The 21,481-nt window shown below is 41.4% G+C and overlaps 1 protein-coding gene across 2 annotated transcripts in view; it reads left to right on the plus strand.

Moving 5' to 3' along the window:
- The first annotated feature begins 780 nt into the window (after positions 1–780).
- Il6st (interleukin 6 cytokine family signal transducer) overlaps positions 781–21,481 on the plus strand; it is a 34,731-nt gene continuing 14,030 nt past the window's right edge. Inside the window, exons 1-8 of one of the 2 annotated variants that reach the window (XM_050152777.1) lie at positions 781–944; positions 8,572–8,658; positions 11,716–11,794; positions 14,354–14,659; positions 15,593–15,713; positions 17,957–18,117; positions 18,752–18,906; positions 20,829–20,988. In XM_050152777.1, the coding sequence (XP_050008734.1) occupies positions 11,731–11,794; positions 14,354–14,659; positions 15,593–15,713; positions 17,957–18,117; positions 18,752–18,906; positions 20,829–20,988 (967 nt within the window). In that variant the 5' untranslated portion in view covers positions 781–944; positions 8,572–8,658; positions 11,716–11,730. Of the gene's footprint in view, positions 945–8,571; positions 8,659–11,715; positions 11,795–14,353; positions 14,660–15,592; positions 15,714–17,956; positions 18,118–18,751; positions 18,907–20,828; positions 20,989–21,481 lie in introns of those variants that run through there. The other variant, XM_050152778.1, reaches the window with a different exon arrangement.

Here is a 21,481-nt window from a genome sequence, read left to right on the forward strand (position 1 = left end):
ACATTCCTTATCTTTAAGCTTCTTATCTTGCTTTGTGTGTGTGTGTGGGGGGGTACACACACACACACACACACACACACACACACACACACGAGAGCCTTTAGGTTCATTTTTTTCAGTCGAGGAAAAGGTGGTGAATTACAATGAAATTGGTTTTTCCGCAGTACTTCTAATCACAGATCAGGAGACGCAAACCACAAAAAAAAAAAAAAAAATGAGTTTCACGGCAAGTCACCAGTTCTGGGACTCTCTGATCAAATCAATCACACCCAAACTCATTTACTAACAACAAAACGTAGCAGGGTTCGTTTACTTAAGCCTAGGATTGAAGCGGTCACCACTGGCGTGTGCATTTACAGCCACCAAGCCCTGCCCTATCCCCAGGGAGCTCCCTCGCCTCCAGAGCCCCAGGGGCCTCCGGGCGCTCTCCCGAGGCTAGCAGGCCCTCGGGGAAGACCGCCCAGGGAGGCAGGCGAGGCCGGGCGAGAGGGATCGCGGGCTGCGGTCCGCGACCCCATTACCCTCGGGAAAATGGAACCTTCCGCCCGGCCACCCGCGGAGGAGCGGCAGCGGGGAAGCCTTCGATCTCGTCTAGGAGAGAAGACCGGGCTCAGCCACGGGAATCCGGGATGCCGGGAGCCGCATTACGGGAATCGCAGCTGCACGCAGCCCCGCCCCTTCGTCTCCGGCGACCCCGGACCAATGGCCGCGCGCTCCGGGACTGATCCGAGCCAATCAGCTCCAGGGGTCCGACTCTAGGGGGCGGGCCCCTAAGGGGCGGGGCTAGGAGAGCCTAGGTCGGCCGCGGGCGGAGGGCGGCGTGTGCCGTCGGGAGGCCAGAGTTTCGAGCCCGCCGGGCTGCGGCTCAGCCGAGGGGCAGGCGGAGTGGGCTCCGATCCGCGAGGCTGCGGGACGCGCGGGAGCGGCGAGGCTCGCGGTCTGAGGTGAGGAGAGCAGGGCCCCGGCGCGGGAGGGGGCGGGCTGCCTGGCGCGGCCGCCACCTGGCACCCGGGGCCCAGCGGGGCCGGGCTGGAGCGGCGCGCACACCCGGAGCCCGTCAGGCCGGCTTGGGAATCCCCGCATTCCTCCCGTCCCCACGCCTGGCTCCCACTTCCCTGGCGTTGTCACTCGTCTTCTCCAGCCGCGTTCCTGACGCACAGTTCCGGAGCCCCCCACCCCAAAGTTCCCTCGGGATCGCGCGTCCTGGGTGACCGCCTCCCGCGTTCTCCCAGTTCCCGTGCCTTGTCCCCTGAACCAGCTATGGACATGGCTCCAAAAAGTGTAGTCTTCTGTGTCCCCCGAAATGCCACCCGCCCAGACTTGACTTCACTCCCTGCTCTTGATTTCTCTTTCCCAAAGTGAACTTTTCACCCAGAAATCGCAACGTTTTGGCGTTGGTGAAAGTTCAGTGATTATGAATATGAACGCTCCCTCACGTCCCTTCTACGCACCCTACCTAATAAATCCCACTTGCCCTAACAGCCCGAGAGCTATCCCATCTGTCTGTAAATTTTCACCTCCTGTAAATTTTCACCTCCTCTCCTAAGGGCAAACGTTTTTTTGTTCTTTTTTTGTTTTTCCAAGTAGCGGGGGCTCTCTTCTTTCCTTGATGGATGACATTGACGTTGTAATTCAGAACGCCAAACAAGACATTGTCAAAGGCCTAGCCCACTGCTCTTTTTGTCATTTTCCCATCAAAAGGAAACTCATTTGGGCTTAATTTGTATAGTTATTGGACGTTCCAGCAGCTGTACTGCTTCAAAAGCCGTCAGTTGATACTGGAACGTCAGGGTGAATCCTCCGCAAGATTAAGCTGTTTGGTCTGGTCAGTGCTGTAAACAAACCCTTCTAGATCGTGTGTGACTGCCAGCTTCTCGTTGGAACAACTCTTAATTTGAAATTACTGACTCATTACTAGAGGGGGTGATCGCCATCGCCTTAAGTTGATGTTCATATTGGACATTTTGAATTATTTTTGAACTCTTAAGCTGGAATACTGTATTAAAAGAATTAATCTGATTGTAGGTTAAATTGTGTTTTCCACAGGTTACTTTTAGGGAATAGCTATGCCCATTGGATTCCACTCACAGATGAAAGAAAAAATTTGCAAGGGGCAAATGTCAGATAAGGATAAACTTTATAGTAGAATTTTTCACTCTTATTTGTATTATTGACATAGATGATCTAGAATATCATAAACACTGCTACCTGCTAATTTAATACAACATTGTTATATAACTGGACATTTTGTTCTATTTTATTCATGACAGTTTTCATTTAAAAATACTTTTCCTAAGAGAATGTTACATTTCAGTTAAATACTAGGATGGATGCTGATTATTATATACCTGTGATGTAGTTGTTACAATGTCTCCTTTTTAGAAATGGAAACAGGCTCAAAAATGATAGGACTCCCAATCCTGTGTTCACAAACTTCCCTGTTGGCAGATTTCTTATAGAAAATTCATTAGTATAGTTTGAGTGTTGCCCACAGCCCTGCAGTAGCAGAAAGGGGTTTTCCCTAGGCATGATTTCAGACTTCATTTTGCCGCATATCACCTGGCCTGATACGTGTTGCTAAAAGGAACATGGAAATTATCACAGCTTTCTCTGTGTCTTTGATTGCTGAGTGGTTTGATCATAGGTGAGGTTTCTATTGAGATTATTTTACTAAGCACTCAGCCTTCTGTGGAATTCATAAAGATTCCTGAGATAGCATCGAGGTTCTTGAAAGTTTGCAAAATTGGATTGACAAACTGGTGTGTGAAAAATTAATTACCTGGATACAGAGGCGTTTCAAGTAAATAATGAGTGATGGAAAGATTGGAATTGAAGTAGCCAGTATGTTTCCTAGAGGTCAGCCTTGAGACCCGGATAAGGTTTGGATAAAGGGGAAGCTAGAGAGATCCTGTTCAAACAGAACGGAGACAGTAGAACTTCGTCAAGGACTGCCGTGAGCTGTTACTTACAGGATTTTTAGTAACCAGTAACTTGTGCAGTGTTGTATGTCGGTCTCTGAACATAGCCTTACAGAGAAGTAGGCCTTAGTAGCCTCTGGTACACAATAGCAAGGCCCCAAACACAGACATTATCGTCAGATTCCATATTTATACTTAGATAATCTGAGTTTAGGCTGAACTCTTAACTGTAGTACATGCTACTTTTTCATATTGTCTACATGAGTGACAGGGTAAAATGGCTCTACCAGGTCCTTTAAAGCTCATTATTAGGCTGGGAACGTGCCCAATAGGAGAGTGCTTGCTCAGCATGTGCCCGTCCCGGTTCAGTCCTCAGCACTGCATACATGCATAATTCTCCGTCAGTACCACTTCCACATGTGCATACATACATAAACTAACCTCTCCTTCAGTTGTTGGCTAAGGGCTTCAGGATTCTCAGCTTATGAAGCTGTGTAATTACTGTGCTCGAGTTTGGATCCTTTCAGGGACCTCTGAAAGTGCAGTGGGAACACAGATGTTTGTGCTTGTGGGGGAAATTCCACAGAGATGTTCATTTGGGTTATAAACAATGGAACAGGGCGGAATCACCAGGGCACTGGCCTTGTAGAATCAAACTGGAAGGCCTGGCAGGCACACGTTCAAGAAGGTGTTTTAAGGAAGTCTAGAAGTCTCTTGTCACTGGAGCTTACCATCTAGGTGTGGCTACCATGGAAACGATGAAAGCTAGACTAGTTTGCTGAGGCCATGAAAAACGGGAGCTTAAATGTTTACTCTGCAGTTGGAAAACTAGAAGAATAATTTCAGCATAATTGGAGTAAAAAAGCCAGATTGCTTGTAATTCTCTCTGGGATTATTAGCAGAATCGTTTGAGAGACATCTAAGGAAAGGGTCTGTCTTATGTAGTGGGCTGGGAGTTGAACCAGGGCCTTCCCACACTGGAAGCAAGTGCCCTACTATGAACTGTACCCCAGCCTCCTCTATTACCATTGTTTTTAAATCAAACTGGCTATTGGAGATGAGTTGGGCGGTGCAGAGAGATGAAACCAGTTCTCTGATAGACGAAATCTTCTAAGTGCTGTGATCAGAGGAAGAGGAGGTGGTGGGAGAGGAGCTGCGGTACCATCGTTAAGTGCTGTGGTCAGGTCCAGTCAGCAACAAAGACAGGCAGGTGAGAGGGCTGTGGAAGAAGTCTGGGTAAGGATTGTAACAGAAGTCAAGTTAAAGGGTAGATCAGAGAACCTAGGCAACCGAAAATGAAGAGTTGTTTATTGATGTGTGTGTGTGGGGGGAAGTTTCTGTGTCTTGGTCCATTATGTTGTATGTGTACATGAGCATATACGTTTGTAGGTACTTTTGAGGGCGAGGTTTATTAAATTGATTTGTATCAGATGCAAAATATCTAAGATGATATATAACTAGAATTGAAGATTCAAGCCAGAATTCTTGAAATTTGTTTTGAAGGTAAGGTAATCGTTGAAGTTACATGTCTTCAAAGTAAATATTTTAAAAGAAAAGTAGATCCTGAGTACTTTACCTTTGGGTTCATTCATGGCCAGGAGATAAAAGCTAGCAGAGACAAAAAAGTGAATAAAGGAAGGAACCAGCTGCACTGCGTGGTTGCATTTTGAACCAGAAGCTAGCTCTGAGGGGGTAAACAGAAGACCTCGGAAACACTTGTGCTGTCACGGGGCTGCCAGGACTTTTTGTTTAGAGTGATTTTGTGAGTTTCTCCAATCCCGGATCAGAGCACTGTGTCTGTTAGTGTGTGCTGAGACTAACTAGACTGATGCTCTCAAGCTGCCTGGACTGCTCTCCAGACAAGCACCTGAATACATGCCTTCAGTAAAGCAGGTGAGCTGCCTGTTAAAAGTTGAATGTCCTGCTTCCAAAATTCCAGAGGCTCTTTAGTAGCCACTCTCATCCTTTGCTAAGGAAGGGTGGGTTAATTATTACTTGTAAATAGTGGGGTGCTGGCTCCTGTGCAGTCCTTTCTTGTGTGGAGGTCCTGTCTTACATACATGCCCTGCAATTGCACCCCCTAGTGCAAGCTGATTTCCTCAGAGCTCTGTTTCAGATAGCACAGTTCTTGTTGGTAGACCTTCCCATTGGTGGTCTTCAACCCTACACAGCTTTCTTGTTCTCAAAACTGTAACCTTGTTTTATAGCTGGGTGCCCTGAGCCCTGTTCCCAAATCACTTGGCACATATTTTACCTGTTAGCATTCAGCTTCCTGTAGTTGAGAACTGTTTGTCATCAATTGTATTTGCAGTGTTTTAGGTCTTGAGTGATGGTGAGAACATGGCTCTTTATCAAAGTACTCATGAAACTCTCATTGACTAACATAGGCAGGATAACTTGTAAAAGATTTGTTCTCAAAGGTCATAAATTTGTGTTTTCCAATATGTTTATAAAATCTGACTTTTGTGCTTATTTTTTATTAACTTTGAAATGTGTTTGTATAATAAAAATATTCTTTTGTACTTTTCCTCATAGGACTTGTTGTAAAGTATATCTTTGAATAATGACATGAGAGGCAATATATATAAGATATATACAATATATACATATATGCATACATATATACGTACATACATCCACACATATATGTGTATATATCTTATATATTTTACGCACACACACATATATATATGTAAAATCAAATTTTGTTTTGTATATTGTCCCTATATTGCCCACGCTAGCCTCCAAGTCTTAGGCTTAATTGATTTTCCTTCATCGGCCCCCCAGCTGAGACTTATAGGTGTGTGCATGCCCAGCTTATAATTTTTTTATTATTTATCTGGAATTTTTGTTTGTTTTGTGGTCAAACAAAGGGATCAAAGCAAAGTCATACACATGAAGATGTGCTGTGAACCACTGAGCGACATCCCAGTCGTAAAAGTGATTATATACACTTGAACTTCTTTTATTTCATGCTGTTGACTTGTCTGTTCTTATGTGCCCATGCATGTTTTGTTATTTATGTGTCTGAATGATACACCAAATCCTCTTTTTGTTGTCTGAATATTGGCCCTTAGTCTCTAATTTTTAATGTGAAATTTTAATTAATGTGTAAAGTTCTATAATAAACTGTTTTGCTGTTGGGTCAAAGTAGTCTTACGTTTTTATATTGTGAAATGCTTGTATAGTTCTGACTAGATTTTTCCTATTCTAGTGTTGCTTTTGGTGCTTGTATGAGTAGTATTTTTTTTTCTATTATATTTCTTAGTTGGTTATTACTGATTGCAGGAGTGTTATTTTTTTTAAATAATTGTTTATTCAAACACTATATTAAAGATCTAGGAGTCCTACTAGCTTAGCATTTTATCTTTGTTTGACATTGTAGCAGCCACATATTTCAAAACTGGTGAAACTACCACAACAGTGGAAAAGGTGCATAAGAATAAGCAGATAGGTGGGAAAAGGCAAACCTTTTGTCTTGTTGTTCTTGTTGTTGTTTGTTTTATAAAGTGTTACAAGAACATAGTGCATGCACACTAAAAAGGTTTTTAAAAGTTTTCAATAAAACGACAGGCCACAGACTGGCTGCAGAACAATTATATACAAATCAAATGTCTAACAAAGGCTTTATATCCAGAATATATATTCAAAACTGTCAAACCTAATAATAATGAAGCAAGTCTAATTAAAAGTTAGCAAATATTTAAATGTTCAAACCATCCAGAAAGCTCTATAGCTAAACATAACAGCTGCCACATGGCCCAGCCATTCTAACCCTGGTATTCATCTCTTAAAGCTATGGCATGTGTCTGCACACGGACTCAGCACTAGTTAAGTTGCAGTATTTTAGCTGGGCGGTGGTGGCGCACGCTTTTAATCCCAGCACTCGGGAGGCAGAGGCAGGTGAATCCACAGAGCAGTCCAGTGTAGCCAGAGCCACATAGAGAAAGCCTGTCTGGAAAAACGAACTAACCAAACAAATAGGTAAATTTACAGGTTGACAAACAGATAAAATTAGAGTATGTTATTTTCTCCAGAAGCCATCAGTCCTGAGACTGGAAAGCCTGCCTTGGCTCCCCTGGCCTCCAGTATTACTTGAGCTTGTAGCTGTGTCGCTCCAGGCTCTGCCGTCTGTCATACGGCATTTTTCTGTGTCTCTCTTATGAAAAATATTTTTCTAATGTTTCAAATTCTAGGGCTTTGTTGCTAATCACATCAGCAGTGGTCCTGTTTCCAAAGGAGTTAAGACTTGAGTCCATCTTTTGTAGGGGACACAGTTCAACCTTGAACAAACAGTAAGCAAACTAAGAAAATTCTGTGGCAATCTAGAGTAGGGCTTGACAAACAGTGGCCTACAGACCACATCTGACTTGCAGTCTTCTGTAAGGCAGGTCTAAGCATTTATCTGGTTCAGCACATAAAATATTTGCTAGTCTGTTTCAAATGTCTCAGATATTATGAAGGAGAAAACAGACACCAGGAGCGCTGGGCAGTGGGAGCAGTTCGGAGAGGCCGAGAAAGAGCTCTGTGGGAGAGCAAAGGCTGCAGACTTAACCTGTGCAGTGCGCATAGAGGTCCAGTCCGTAGTGTCAGACCACTCAGCACGGGTGTGAGCCTGACTGTATAAACAGAAACTTGTAGAATTTGGTGAAACTATCCAGCAACATTTTCACTAGCTATTTTTCTTGGTAAAATTATAGAGACTTCACCACCCCCCAAAACCATTTTTCATTTGAAAATTTAAAAATGTTTAATATTTAATTCCTTGTTATTGTGTCATATCAAAGGTGTAACATGCAGAAAGCAGCAATACAAGATTCAATTCTTTGCCTAAGTTTTAAGTTATCTCAAAAAATAGCTGGCACTGCTCAATTTAACCAAGTACCAGGCATGGCTGGACAGTTGAGGAGTCAGCAGTTTTAACTCGGTGCAGGTAGAAGACGAAAGGTGTCATCCTTCTAAGGCCAAGGACCAGCTATTATTACCTTCAACAAAATGTTCTTGTGACATTACAAGGCATCAAGGGCGTTGAGTTAGATGAAGGTGACTTTAATAGTTGCGACTGTGTATTAAACCAGTGGTTCTCAGCCTTCCTAACACTGTAAACCTTTAATATTACAGTTAATGTTATGGTGACCTCCAACCATAAAATTATTTTCATTGCTACTTTATAACTGTAATTCTGCTACTGTTATGAGCCATAATGTAAATATCTTTGTTTTGTTATGGTCTTAAGTGACCCCCATGAAAGGGTCATTTGACCCTAAGAGGTCACAGCCCACAGATTGGGAACCACTGTTTGACATTATTGGGTCCTAGTGGTTCCAAACGCTTTGAGGCAGGAAGATTACTTGAATTCTAGTTAATGGTCAACCAGGACAACATAGCAAAACCTTTTCTTGAAGGGGGAAAAAGACATACTAATAACCACTGAGTTATTGAATATTCTCACCCAAGTGTTTGTGGGATTATTCTGAAGTTCTCTCACGTGTGCTACTCGAAAACATGAAGGATTTTAAATAACACATGTGCAGATGGATCCAGGAGTTAGAGAAGGAGTAGGGCTGAATATGAGCAAAATAGAAATTCTCAAAGACGCTAGTACAATGCTTACCAAAGTCAGCTTTCTGAACAAGGCTCTCTGTCTTCACAGGGAGACCCAGAGGAAGGAACAAGACATTTGAAGGCAGAGGACTTGCTTCAGATCCATGCCTTTTCATATGCTAATTCTGTGAGTTGGGTAAGTAGTTTGTCTGAATTTTTGCTTTTCTTTTGTAAAAGTCCAATAAATAGCTGGGCGGTGGTGGTGTAGGCCTTTAATCCCTGCACTCCTGGCAGAGGCAGGTGGGTCTCTGTGCTGAGTTCAAGGCCAGTCTAGTTCCTGGACAGGCTCCCAAGCTGCAGAGAAACCCTGTCTTGAAAAACCTTAGGGAAAAAAAGGAAAAATGACTAGTTATGATAGCATTCTGTGCAACAAAACAGTTCAGTGTCTTAGCATAAACTGGAAAGGAGTGAAGGGTGGGTGATAGTAAAATAATTTAGCTCAATTTAATGTAGTTCTGGCTAGTATTTTGCAGATGGAGTCTGAGTAACACATTCTGTAAAGATCACCTGATCTCTCCCCAACTCACCAGGGAACCCAGCTGGGCTTCATGTAAGGTCTGCGGTCCTGGCTGTACCCTTGTTATAGTAACAGCTGATACTGATCCTGCTCAGTGAATGCAGTCCTTACTCAGTCTTTATCCTGCCCTTGTTAGCTTTTTATAAATGGAAATAAATATAAAAGTCAGTGTAGGCAAAAATACTTAAAGTGGCACAGTTATTAAATATTCATCAGTTATAATTACACTGCTTTTTTCCCACTTGAGAAATCCGTGGAATGAAAGAACAAGTAGCGAAGCAGTTACTACGTATTTGTTCTGAGTTCTCCAGCAAACCGTCCATATCTGTGTGCCCAGCATTACTCGAGGAAGTCACTGCTGACACACCTTTTAGCGCACCACCGGCCGCTCACCAGAGTCGAAGAATCACCAATGTAGAAGAGCCACTCGGTTCTGAAATGGACCTTTCTTGATCTGCAGTTACCAGTCATGTTTTCACTTTGTAAAAGCTTCCTAGAAAGCCTTTACAAATTCAAGGAAGTAATTATATGCAGTATTTTTGCAATATGTGCATATTCTGCAAGAACTATGGAGTAAGAGGAACATGTAATCCACCTCTAATTTGAATGTTTACTCTCAATGGAATCAAAAGAAAAATTCAGCAGAATACTGTCCATTTTAAACAAAATAAGCCACAAGCGAAGTTGGTTGTACAGGATACCACACAGAACCCATCTGTACTTTGATGTCAGGCACTTTAATAGACGCTGTTTCCTCACATCTCGGTGAGAGTTTTAAAATTAGGAAGTAATACTTCTAGTCACCACAGTGAAAGCTTTTCCATTTCCTCATGGCACTGCGCAGTCACAAGCCCACCCCGCTCTAGTTCTGTAGTGCGTGCGAGAGTTCACCAGGCTGTCCAGACTTGCACATACTTACTGATTGCTATGGCTCCGTTACTTGACTCGGCCAGTTTGTCTGGCTGCTTCTTAGCAGCTTTTGGATGTGTTTTGGTTTTTCTTATTGCTGGGGGTCGAACCTATGCCCCGTGTATACTGTGAACCTGATCTGTGGAGCTGCACCTCCTTGGGCATCCATGAGCCATTTCTATACGTATACCCTTTGGAAGACATTAGCACGTGTTTCTTTCGATGTATGTAGACCTTGTCTGTACAGTGTTATTTGGTTATAATTAAGATTCAATGTGTAAACACTAAAAAGAGTGGCTCATTATTTTTGCATCCTATATTTCTTAGTTGCAAAAGCCCTGACTGCCCCACCCTTACTATCATTTCAAGGATGTTGAAATACTGTTTCTCTTAGGAAGGCATGCTTGCAGTTTAAAAGACAGCTGTAATGGCCCCCTCTAGAGTAAAAGGCCAGACTGTCTCCTACTCACTTTACTGTGTGGTTTCCTAAGCCACATCTTTTTGTCTTGTAAGACAATTGCTATCTGCAGGTGTCACCTGACTTTACAGAAGTCTGCGGAATGAGCTAGTAGTTAGCAAAAGAAACTTCGTTGCTGCTAAGAATTTTGTCTTTTGTTCCTAACTCAAGATCTTACAATGTTTTGCAGGTGTTCATGAGACTACAGCAAGCTAATTATCAGTTTCCAAGTAGAGTAGTCTCAGATCAGAGCCTTTGTCATGTTGGCACAATTCAGTGACGCCTCACAAATACTTAGAGCCTTGGTAAAGTCACCACCAAAATGAAATCAAGTTACTGAATATCTCATCATCGCAAAAGACTCTGTCCTTCTCCCCTCTACCTCAGCTTAGTGATCCCTGATCTGCTGTGTGTCTCCTTCGTTTGCTCATGCAACCTGTTGTGGTTGGCGCCTTTCACTCCACACACTTCTGTGTGTGCTTGATGTATCATTAGTTTGTTCCATTTATTGCTGTGTACTATTTATTCTGCTTTGTAGATATGCCCTGAGCTAATTTGCTTTATCCATTCACCAATCAATAGACAATTAGGTTGTTTCCTGCTTGAGATTTTTCTGAATAAATTTTCTATAAACATTTGAGTATGTCTTTGTTCAGACATACGTTGTTCTTATTTTCCTTAGATAACGTTGTTAGGTGTGTAATGCCAGGCCTTAGAGGGTGTTCTTTAACTTAATAAAGCCTTGCCTGCCCCACTATTTTCCAGAGTGTTTGTATCATTTTTGTTCCTGTCGCTTTTTTAACTTGCATCTCTTTGTGAGTAGTTTAAAAATGTCTTTTCACATTTTAGTTACATGTGTTTATTTTTCTATAAACCATCTACTCAAAAAACATGCTTGTTTTTCTATGAGGTGTTATAATCTTGAGTACTTTGTAGGCATCATCCTCCTGTCTCAGACAGTTTTGGTCACACTGAGCTGAATTTCCCATTTGTCTGGGCCTTCTGAGGTTCTTTAGAGGGGACCTTGCCATCCAGACATTTCTGAAGTCCTCCATCTCACATCATACATATCATGCATGCACTTGTATGTATGATTTCACACATAAAAAAGTGGGATCGGTCCTTCAATATTGATGTCATCAAGTGGTTTTGTGAAGCCATAACTTTAGTGAATAGAAAAATATTCCCTTTCTGCGTTCACATAGACATTCTACCACCTTTCAGAAAATAGCTGCACAGTAGAAATAAGCCTTTGTTTAGCTTGTGTATAAGAGAACGGGTTTTTAAATTTCACAGTGTGTCTTTTACAGGAACATCGATGCAAGATGTCAGCACTGAGGATTTGGCTAACACAAGCTTTGTTTATTTTCCTCACCGCTGAATCTATAGGTAAGGTTCATGAACTGTCCCAACTCTACAAATTCGACTTTATATTTTATATACTATAATTAGGCTCATGTTTAATGGTTAAATAATTGTGCTTATATATTCTTTCTAGGGTCATTATTAGGAGAAATGTCACTAGTACAATTATGCCTGATAATATGTTTTATATCATTTATTTGAGTCTTAAATACTGAATGAAACTCATTAGCTATATTTAAATAGTGGTAAGGTTGGGGGCATGCAAAAATGTTTTTAAATAAAGGAATAAGAGAAAAATATGTTACTTTTTAGCACTTTTCTTCTCCCCAGTTACCCAGAAGTCATCAAGCAGTGTGGTTGCATACCAGAACAGGAAGCTAGGAGCAGCACAGTTGATACTAACCTGATGGCCACCTGAGAACAGATGAATGAAGAAATTAAGAATATATATTTAGAAAACTTTAAGGAAATTTTACCTGTATGGGTGTTTTGCCTGCATTTATGTCTTTTCATGCACCACACATATTCCTGGTGCTGGAGGGGCCAAATAAGTATGTCAGATCCCCTGGGACTGGAGTTATAGATTATGAGTCGCTGTGTGGGTGCTGGGAAGTGAACGCCAGTCCTCTGTCAGATCAGCAAGTGCTCTTAACCATTGAGCCCTCTCCCCAGCCCCTAGAAAACGGTTTGACATAGCTTTGACAACCAAGCATTGGTCAGTGGAGTCGGCAAACAGAAATACAGATCTGTGCAGGTTGAAAGGAAACCCCTGACCTCTGTGGGAGATAGTTTGCAAAGCACCGCTGTAGGTCAGCTCTCTTCACACTGCACAGGTCAGCTTCCCTTTGAGAGAAAGTGTTACCTTACATGGAAGCCCAGATAGGATGGGTAACAGCCTAGAAACCCACTACCAAGCCTTGGTTGGGGCGGGGGCAGCCTTAAACTCACAGTTGCTGAAACTACAGAGATGGGGAAGGCGGCTCCAAGGCATCTGACCTGGATAAGTGGGTAGACGGTAGAGGCGTAAGCATAAGAAGTACTGAGTGTGAGCTAAGCATGCTGACATGTGTCTGTGGTCTTAGCATTCAGAATACTGAGGCAGGAGGACTTCAAGTTCAAGGCCAGTCTGGGCCCTATATCATTACTTTGAAAATGCTTACCATACCAACATTGTCTGATACTAAAACCAGGCAACACACAAATATACAAGCTATACACCAATACACTGATGCTAGCGTGCATGTTTAGATTGTGTCTTCCTGCTTCAGTTAACTTAATCTAAAAACCCCCTCATGGATAGACCTAGAAGTTTATCTCCTAGGCAAGTCTGAATCCTGTCTAATTAACAGTCATGATCCTGCATTCTCACTATTGGGTAAACAATAAAAAAGAAATTAAATCATATGTCAAAATGAGACCTGTGTTTTTATTGCAGCACTATTTACAATGGCCAAGAAATACATAAGTGAATCATGGAAATGAGTGTGTATATTCATAATGGAATACTATTACATCTTGGTGTAATAGTATTCCATTATGGTGAAATGGTGAAATGCTGTCATTTGGGACAACATAAGTTGAACCGAAAACATGTTAAGTGAAATAAGCCAGACACTGGAAGACAAATACCACAGGAAATCTAACATTGGTCTCATAAAGAGTGGAGTGTAAAATGGTAGTTATTAGCAGCTCAGGAGATGAGGGGAGGGGAAAGTTGCTCACTGGTACTAAGTTATACTTAAATACAGGAAATAAGCTCTGTAACTGTAATAGTGATAGTATACTGTGTATTCCCAAAACAATTCCAACTGCAAAGATGTGTATCTGGGATATTGAAAACAGGCAAAAGGAGAGGTAGTCTGCCACTGCCCTCAGCAGTCAGGGCAAGACAGTTCAACTGTATAATTGGGTTTTAGTTTTTGATTGTATCTGATTTTCTTCTTTTCCTCTTCTTTAAATAGAAAATTTTATTCCATGCTTTGATGGATAAAACACATTTATTGCTAAAACTAGTTCAGTTGTTTTCTCAGAAAAGCCTGTCCTCTACACCTTGTGAAAACACAAATACTTGCCCATGTTTTCTAGTCTTTCTGGTTTGGGTTGCTCTCTTGCTGCAGTCTGAATTTTGGTATATGGACATTATGTCTGTCTCCTTGTTCCTGCAGCCTCGCCTCCACCGGCATCCAGGGCTGGAGAGAGAGACTGACCACCTGCTTTCTGGAGTTTAGTTTAGGCTTTCTGAATCAGGGGTTGTGTGGGGGATGCACTTTGCACATCTGGTTTCTAAGAAAATCAGAATATTGAACCATGGGCTCAGTGATTTTTTTTTTTATATTTTGTACATTATCATTTGTGTATTTCTTTACAAATTTAGGTATTGAATTCAGACTACAATTTTTTTCCTTCAGAGAATGATTATAATAAATTTGTGGAGTCTACATTGAGTGCTGCTATCCGGATACCATTTTGTATTGGGAACTATTTTTTACCTTGTTCCTGTCCCAGTGCCAGGCCTTGAACGCAAGGCATCACATGTGCTAGGCAAAGTCAGGCCACTTAGTACAGCCTGTTGTTCTTTTTCAGGTCAGATTGTGGAGCCATGTGGTTATATCTACCCCGAGTTTCCGGTTGTTCAGCGTGGCTCTAACTTCACTGCCATCTGTGTGCTGAAGGAAAAGTGTCTTCAGCAGTACTATGCAAATGCCAGTTTCATCGTGTGGAAGACAAACCATGTTGCTGTTCCCAAGGAGCAGGTCACCGTCATCAACAGAACCACATCTAGTGTCACCTTCACAGACATGAACCTCCAGGCGGTCCAGCTCACCTGCAATGTCCTGTCATTTGGACAGATCGAGCAGAACGTGTATGGAACCACTGTACTTTCAGGCTGTAAGGTTCTTGTCTTGTTTCCACTTTGCCAGACTCATTTTTAGTGATTTCTGTTAGTGTCCCAAGAACAGTCTTATTATAAAAATGTTGGAAATACTCTGCATGTTTTCACTGCTATACACGAACATATTGTCAGGCTCTTGGAAAATGCTTTGACCAGAGACTTCTTGGTATCCCCAAGAGTATTTTTTACCGATTTGCAGAGCTTCTGCAAAGTTGATAGCAACTTTCTGTGTCTCCTCATTACTGAGAAACAGGTCCCTGAATAAAGAAAATGGAGAAACATTTGAAAAAAGAGGCCATGGCTTTGGGGAGAGCGTGCGGTGCATATGGGAGGCCTTAGAGGAGGAAAGGAAAGGGGAAGTGATGTAATTATAATCTTAAAAATGCATTTTTTAAGAAGAGTGGAACCAGCATTTACTTTTCTTCGGCTCCAGTGTCATAAAACAATAAAGACAAAAATTTAGCAGCAAGGTGTGGTAGTGCATGCCAGAAATCCCAGCACCTGGGGTGTGGAACAAGAGGATTGAGAGTTTGGGCCAGCCTGGGCTACATAGTAGGACCCTATCCTCAAGTACAAAAGCAAAATAAAGAATAGATGAATCAGTCATCTTTGCTCCTATAACTGCCTTTATTATTTGTTTTAAAAACACTTAATAGAGACATTACTGATAATTTATCTGATTATAAATAAAAAAATTATATAGAAAACTAATGTGAAAGCAATAAATTAATGACATATGTATGTAATGACCTAGAAAGAATTTAGAAGTTTGAAGAAAAGATAATTAACATCTGGTTCTCATTACTCCCATATCTTTATCTTGGGTTTGTTTATCTAATTGAGGTGGGTCGTAGGTGTTATATAAATTGAACAACATCTGTGTATAAAGGATTTATTTTGGATAATAAAAAATGCTTATATCCTCTCAGTTCCCCCAGATATTCCTACAAACTTGAGTTGCATTGTGAACGAGGGGAAGAATATGCTGTGCCAGTGGGACCCAGGGAGGGAGACACACCTGGAAACAAACTACACGCTGAAATCCGAGTGGTGAGTTAACGCCAGATAGGCCTCTGTTGAATTACCAGACGCTGGTGCTGGGGCTTTCGTTTTGGCAGTAGTGACACTGGGTGAGGATTTTCTGACATCTCACATCCTCTGCAGCAGAATTAACGTGCTCTTCCTGTGCACCGGTCACCAGCGAGCAGCGTGGATTCTGCCCCATGCTGCCTTCAGGAGAAACCCAGCCATGTTCTCTTCCTAGAGATTGCAGTGCACAGCTCTAAATAATGGCTTTCAGACACATTCACAGACCATGTGTCTTTGTCAGTGTTCTTTTTCTGCGAAGAGACACCATGAGCATGCTAACTCTGGTGAAAGAAACCATTTCATTGGGGCTGGCTCACATGCAGAGGTTTATCCCACTATCGGCATGGTGGGTAGCATGGCAGCATGCAGGCAGACGTGATGCCGGGAGGTAGCGGAGAGTTCTCCATCCAGATCAGCAGGCCGCAGTAAGAGAGAGAGACACTGTGCCTGACTTGAGCCTTTGAAACCCCAAAGCCCACCCCAGTCACACACTTCCTCAACAAAGACACACCTCCCCAACACCAAGCACTCAAATATATGAGTCACACTATTGTTCTATCCCAAAATTTGAAATATTTTAATATCAAACTTTCAGCTACTATTTCCTATCTTCCATAAAATGTTTTCTTATAAAAATATTTTAAAAACAACAGAAAAAACCCTTTCCTATCTTTTAAGTTGATAAATTCTTCTCCTAAACAGCAGGTTCTACCTGCTTCTGTTTCCTTTCCATGCAGTGGAGTTACTTGTTGGATATTGTGTAACATATTTTCTTCTCCCTTTATTTCCTAAAAATTGTTGTCAGGTCTATATATTTGGCCAAATTTGGGTTGGATTTCTTTCCCCAGAAATTTCACTCACCACATTGTTTTCCTAGCATTAAGCTGAGGGCTGGGGAGATCGCTCAGTCAGTACAGTGCTTACTGCACAGGCAGGAGGCTCTGAGCTTGGTTGCCTAGCACCTGCACATCAAGCCAGATGCAGTGGTCCAGCTCTGGGTGATAGAGAGAGAGACTGGAGCTTGCTGGCCAACCAGCCGAGCCGCTGAGCTGCAGCTTCAGTGTGACACTGTCTTAGAAGTACAGTGCAGTGGGATTGAGGAAGACACCGACCAGCAGCCACTGGCCTGTGTACGCATGCACACACACTGAGCATTTTCTAGTGATGCCAGCCTTATGCAAATTAAAAATCTGGTTTTTTGATGCGCACCAAAGCTAAAAGAATGGTAACCTGTACACCCCTGTCACCTGATTTTCCAGTTACATCTTACTAGGTCTGCTTACCGCATGTATCTGCATCATTCTCCCCAGCAGTCAGTTTATTTCTGTAATGAATTTCACAGTGAGTAGTGGGCATTAGTGTGATTTACAGTTGAACACTTCAGAGTTCACATGATTAGATCAATATTTGAGTGTACTAGACTTTGCATATAGTACGCGCACAGATCTACCTCTAATGCAGTAAGTTTTGACAAGTGCATACACCTGTAGAACTCAGATGATCCCTGAACTTTTATTGTGTTTCTCCTCAGTTAATTCTAGCCCCAACCCCAGTCTATGAGGTAGCTACTAAGATTGAACAAGCTTGGGCCTGAAGAGATGACTCAGTGGTGAAGAACACTGACTACTCTTCCAGAGGACCCTTACTCAAACTACCACAGTCCTCTTTCTGAATTATTGTCAGACCAGTAGTGTCTCTCGGGACTGATGTCATTCACCTCAATTCAAATCATCTTACATGCAGAGTGTTGCCTTACAGCGTGACAAGAAAAGTGAGTACAATACGGTATTTAGGAAGTGCTGTTAGAGATGTTGATATACCATACTCAATTTAGAGCTCACATACCGTCAAAGTGAAGCACGTGGAGTGTGTATACCTAGGATTTGGTGTTGCCCGACACGTCTTTATGGATGAGGTAGGTCTGCTATTCTGAGATCACAGGAAACAGATAATATTTAGTGAATATTTAAGACATAGCACAAAATTCTAAAATGAAGTTCTCTTAGATGAACAATGTGGAAATAAGACCATAGCTGTAGATCAAGTGCAGTTTTAAAAATATGTGATCTGTCATTGGTGACCAACATTTATTGGGAGCTTTGCTGTAACAGTTCGGGTCCTATCTAACTCTTTTCCAGTGACTTTTTACACCTTTGTATTTCAAATTTATTTTTAATGGCTGATTCTTCCAATTTTATTTTTAGGGCAACAGAGAAGTTTCCTGATTGTCAAACAAAACATGGTTCCTCATGCATGGTTAGCTATATTCCTATCTATTTTGTCAACATTGAAGTCTGGGTAGAAGCAGAAAATGCCCTCGGAAAGGTCTCGTCGGAGGCTATCAATTTTGATCCCGTGGATAAAGGTACCTATAAGCCTGAATTTGAGAGTTTATCAGACTACACGTGGTTTGTAGATTGCCTTTCAGACTTCAATTAATATAGAAATACTTCTTAGTGTAGTCTTTTTATAATATTATTAAATGTAGTTTGGAAACAGAAAAATAGCTGTAGTCTGACCACACTCATGGCCATTTTTAGTGTGCTTTTGTAATGTTTAATCATAGCTGTTTGTTCTGTGTTGTTTTGTTTTTGAGACTAGGTCTCATGTAGCCCAGGCTGGTTTTAAACTGACTGTATGTCTGAGGCTGACGTTGAACTGGTCTTCCCAATGTTACCTTTTGGTACTCATCCAGTTTTCCAACATCTCATACCGTTGCAATCACAGTGACTTTCTTGTTCTATTTTTATTTTCTTTTTAAAATGTGATTTGTTTAAAAAAAATCACTGTTTTTTAAACCAGCATCTGAAAATTAGCAAATATATTGAGCAGACAAGAAGTTTCCTTAGCATCCTTTTCCATTGTATGACAGAGCATCGTTTCTAGAGAGTTCATTTGGTAAAGATAATCTTATCAAGAAGGTCATAGTTGGTTTGACTTTGTATATGAAATTATAAAAGTAAAACATGACTAACATTAGGACTTGTTTTATTCTTCAGTGAAACCCAGCCCACCACATAATTTATCAGTGAGCAACTCAGAGGAATTATCCAGTATATTAAAGTTAACATGGATCAATTCAGGTTTTAGCAGTTCGTTAAGGCTAAAATCCGACATTCAATATAGGACCAAAGATTCCTCAACTTGGATCCAGGTAAATTGAAAGTTGCTATTTATCCTAATAGGTTTTTGTTTTGTTTTGTTTTAACACTTATGAAAAGTCTTAACTCTTTTCTCAGTGTCTTAAGTTTCTGATTATGTGAAACATTTCTTTTGACAGACATGCTAATAGAACCACGCAGTGACTTTAAGGAAGTAATGCAGGGTCTTAGGAAAAGCATAACTAATAGAAATGAAAGTACGCAGTGCAGGTTGATATAGATTTTAACGATGAAATAGAGCAGGGCTTGGCATATGTAGTTCAGACCATCCTTGCTACAGTGGGCTAAAACCTGCCACTGGATTTATAAATGGATTTTACTGGGACACATTTGTTGTCTTTATTTTGGGGGTTAGATTGGAAAAATTGAAGAGTTGTAACAGATTTTTTCTGGCCCACAGCCCACTATACTTACTCTCTAGCCCTTAGTAGAGGGTTTGCCAACTTCTAAAGTACAGGGAAGGATTAATGGGAATTTCAGAATTGGAAGGGAAGGGGTGGCTCTCAGCAATGGAAGTGCTTGCTCCTGTCTCAAGGCCAGCACTTCATTGACTGCCTGGGTTATTTTTTGCTGCAATTCTATTTATCACTAATAGCCTACTTTTGCCTTAATTGATTGATTGGTCCATTCATTTATTTTACTACCCTGGTTGCATTATGAACTTAGAAGGATATTGAGCCCAAAACCTTGGTACTACTTTCTGCTGCTCCATTTTCACTTGGGGCTCAGTTTGGGTTCGTGAGTCATACTGTATACAGAGGACGTGTACCTAAAGTTCTTTAGAGTGTGTTGTAATACCTTAGATTCTTAATTCAGCAGTACAAAACCCCCACCCAACTTAACATCAATTTTTATATCCAGTATCGAAATCTTAGAGCGAAAGAAAAAATAGTAATTTTGTATATTTGATCTCCCCATGCCCAAATAAAAGATAAGTTTATTTACTAAGCTAGCTTCTGGTTTTCTTTTTTTTTTCCAACATTCATTTATTTATTTATTGTGTGTGTGTGTGCGTGTGTGTGCATATGTGTATGAGTACATATCACAACATAGATGTGGAAGTCACAACAACTTGCAGAAGGCATTTTATCTTTTCACTATATAGACCCCAGGACTCATATTGTCATGCTAGTGGCAGGTGCCTTTACCATCTGATCATCTCAACAGCCCTAGCTTTTATTTCCTTGATGGGCTTGGATAGCCTCCTTTTCCCTGACAGAGGCACGTCCTTCCTTCTCCTCGTGACTCCTGTCTGGTATGCTGGCCTGGATGATCTCACTGTGGGTTCCCATTCCATCTGCCTTCCCATGGGCTAATGCATGGCAGAGTCTTGATGGGAAGGAGAAGGAATAGGCTTGAGAACAACATGTTCATTTCTTCCTTCTGTGGAGTAAGCTGTCTCTAAGGCTGTGCCTATCAACGCTTTCCTCTCGGACTCTTCATCCAGGCTCTTTGTCCCTTTGGACATGGAGTTAGTCAGTAACAGTACAGTTCCTAATGTACTAATCACTCGGATTCGTGTGTGTGTGTGTGTGTGTGTGTGTGTGTGTATACTTGCCCATATCTTTTTACTAAGTCTCCTTGAAGTGTTTTGTTCTTGTTCTTTGTTAGTTGCGTTTAGTTGGTTTGGTTCTTTGAGGCAGGATCTCACTTCAGTAGTGTAGTCTGTCTTCACTAGCACAGTCCTCCTGTTTGATGTCACAAGCACATGTCATCTCTCTCATGTTGAAAAAAGAAAGAAAAGAAAGAACAGATGTATGTAAGCTATAGATTATCATATTTTTACCTTCATTCTTTCCAGAGGTTGAATTTATTAATCTTACATTAAATTGATTTCTAAAATCCTATTCAGTTTAGGAAACCTTATATATTGTGAGTGTTGGTGATGATGTTACTCAATTTGCTTTATTTCCAGGTCCCTCTTGAGGATACAGCATCTCCCCGAACATCGTTCACTCTCCAGGACCTTAAACCTTTCACAGAGTATGTGTTTAGGATTCGCTGCATAAAGGAAGATGGCAAAGGCTACTGGAGTGACTGGAGTGAGGAGTCAAGTGGGATCACATCTGAAGACAGTAAGTAGACAGCTGGGATCATGTATGCAGATAGTAAGTCGACAGCTGGATGAGGAGAACACACCAGTGGAATTCTGGCTATGAATTGTGTTGCCACATTTTAAAGATACAGACCTCTCTGCTCCTTAGATATGATCATTTTAGCCAAACTGTAGTGTTTTATTCTTTCATTGTAAGGGCATCACAAAGTAAAACTTGATATGTATTATTGATAGTGTAAATCTTTTTGATACCTGCTTAGGTTACACTTTTATGAAAGAGTATTTTAGTTGTTATTAAAAAATCATTCACTTAACTCCATTCAAAGAAGGTGGTCTCAAGATACCCCTAACTAGAGAATCGTTTCCTAATTCATTAAAAATCACATTGTCAAAGCTGGGTGTGGTGGAAGCATGCCTTTAATCCCAGCATTGGGGAGGCAGAGATGAAAGCTCTCAGTGAATTTGAGTTCCAAGCCAGCCAGAGCTACATAGTGAGACCCTATTTCAAAAAC

The sequence above is a fragment of the Alexandromys fortis genome, unplaced genomic scaffold (assembly GCF_014885135.2).
Source record: "Alexandromys fortis isolate MF-2015 unplaced genomic scaffold, M_Fortis_MF-2015_v1.1 scaffold_73, whole genome shotgun sequence".
In the NCBI taxonomy this organism is placed as follows: Eukaryota; Metazoa; Chordata; class Mammalia; order Rodentia; family Cricetidae; genus Alexandromys; species Alexandromys fortis.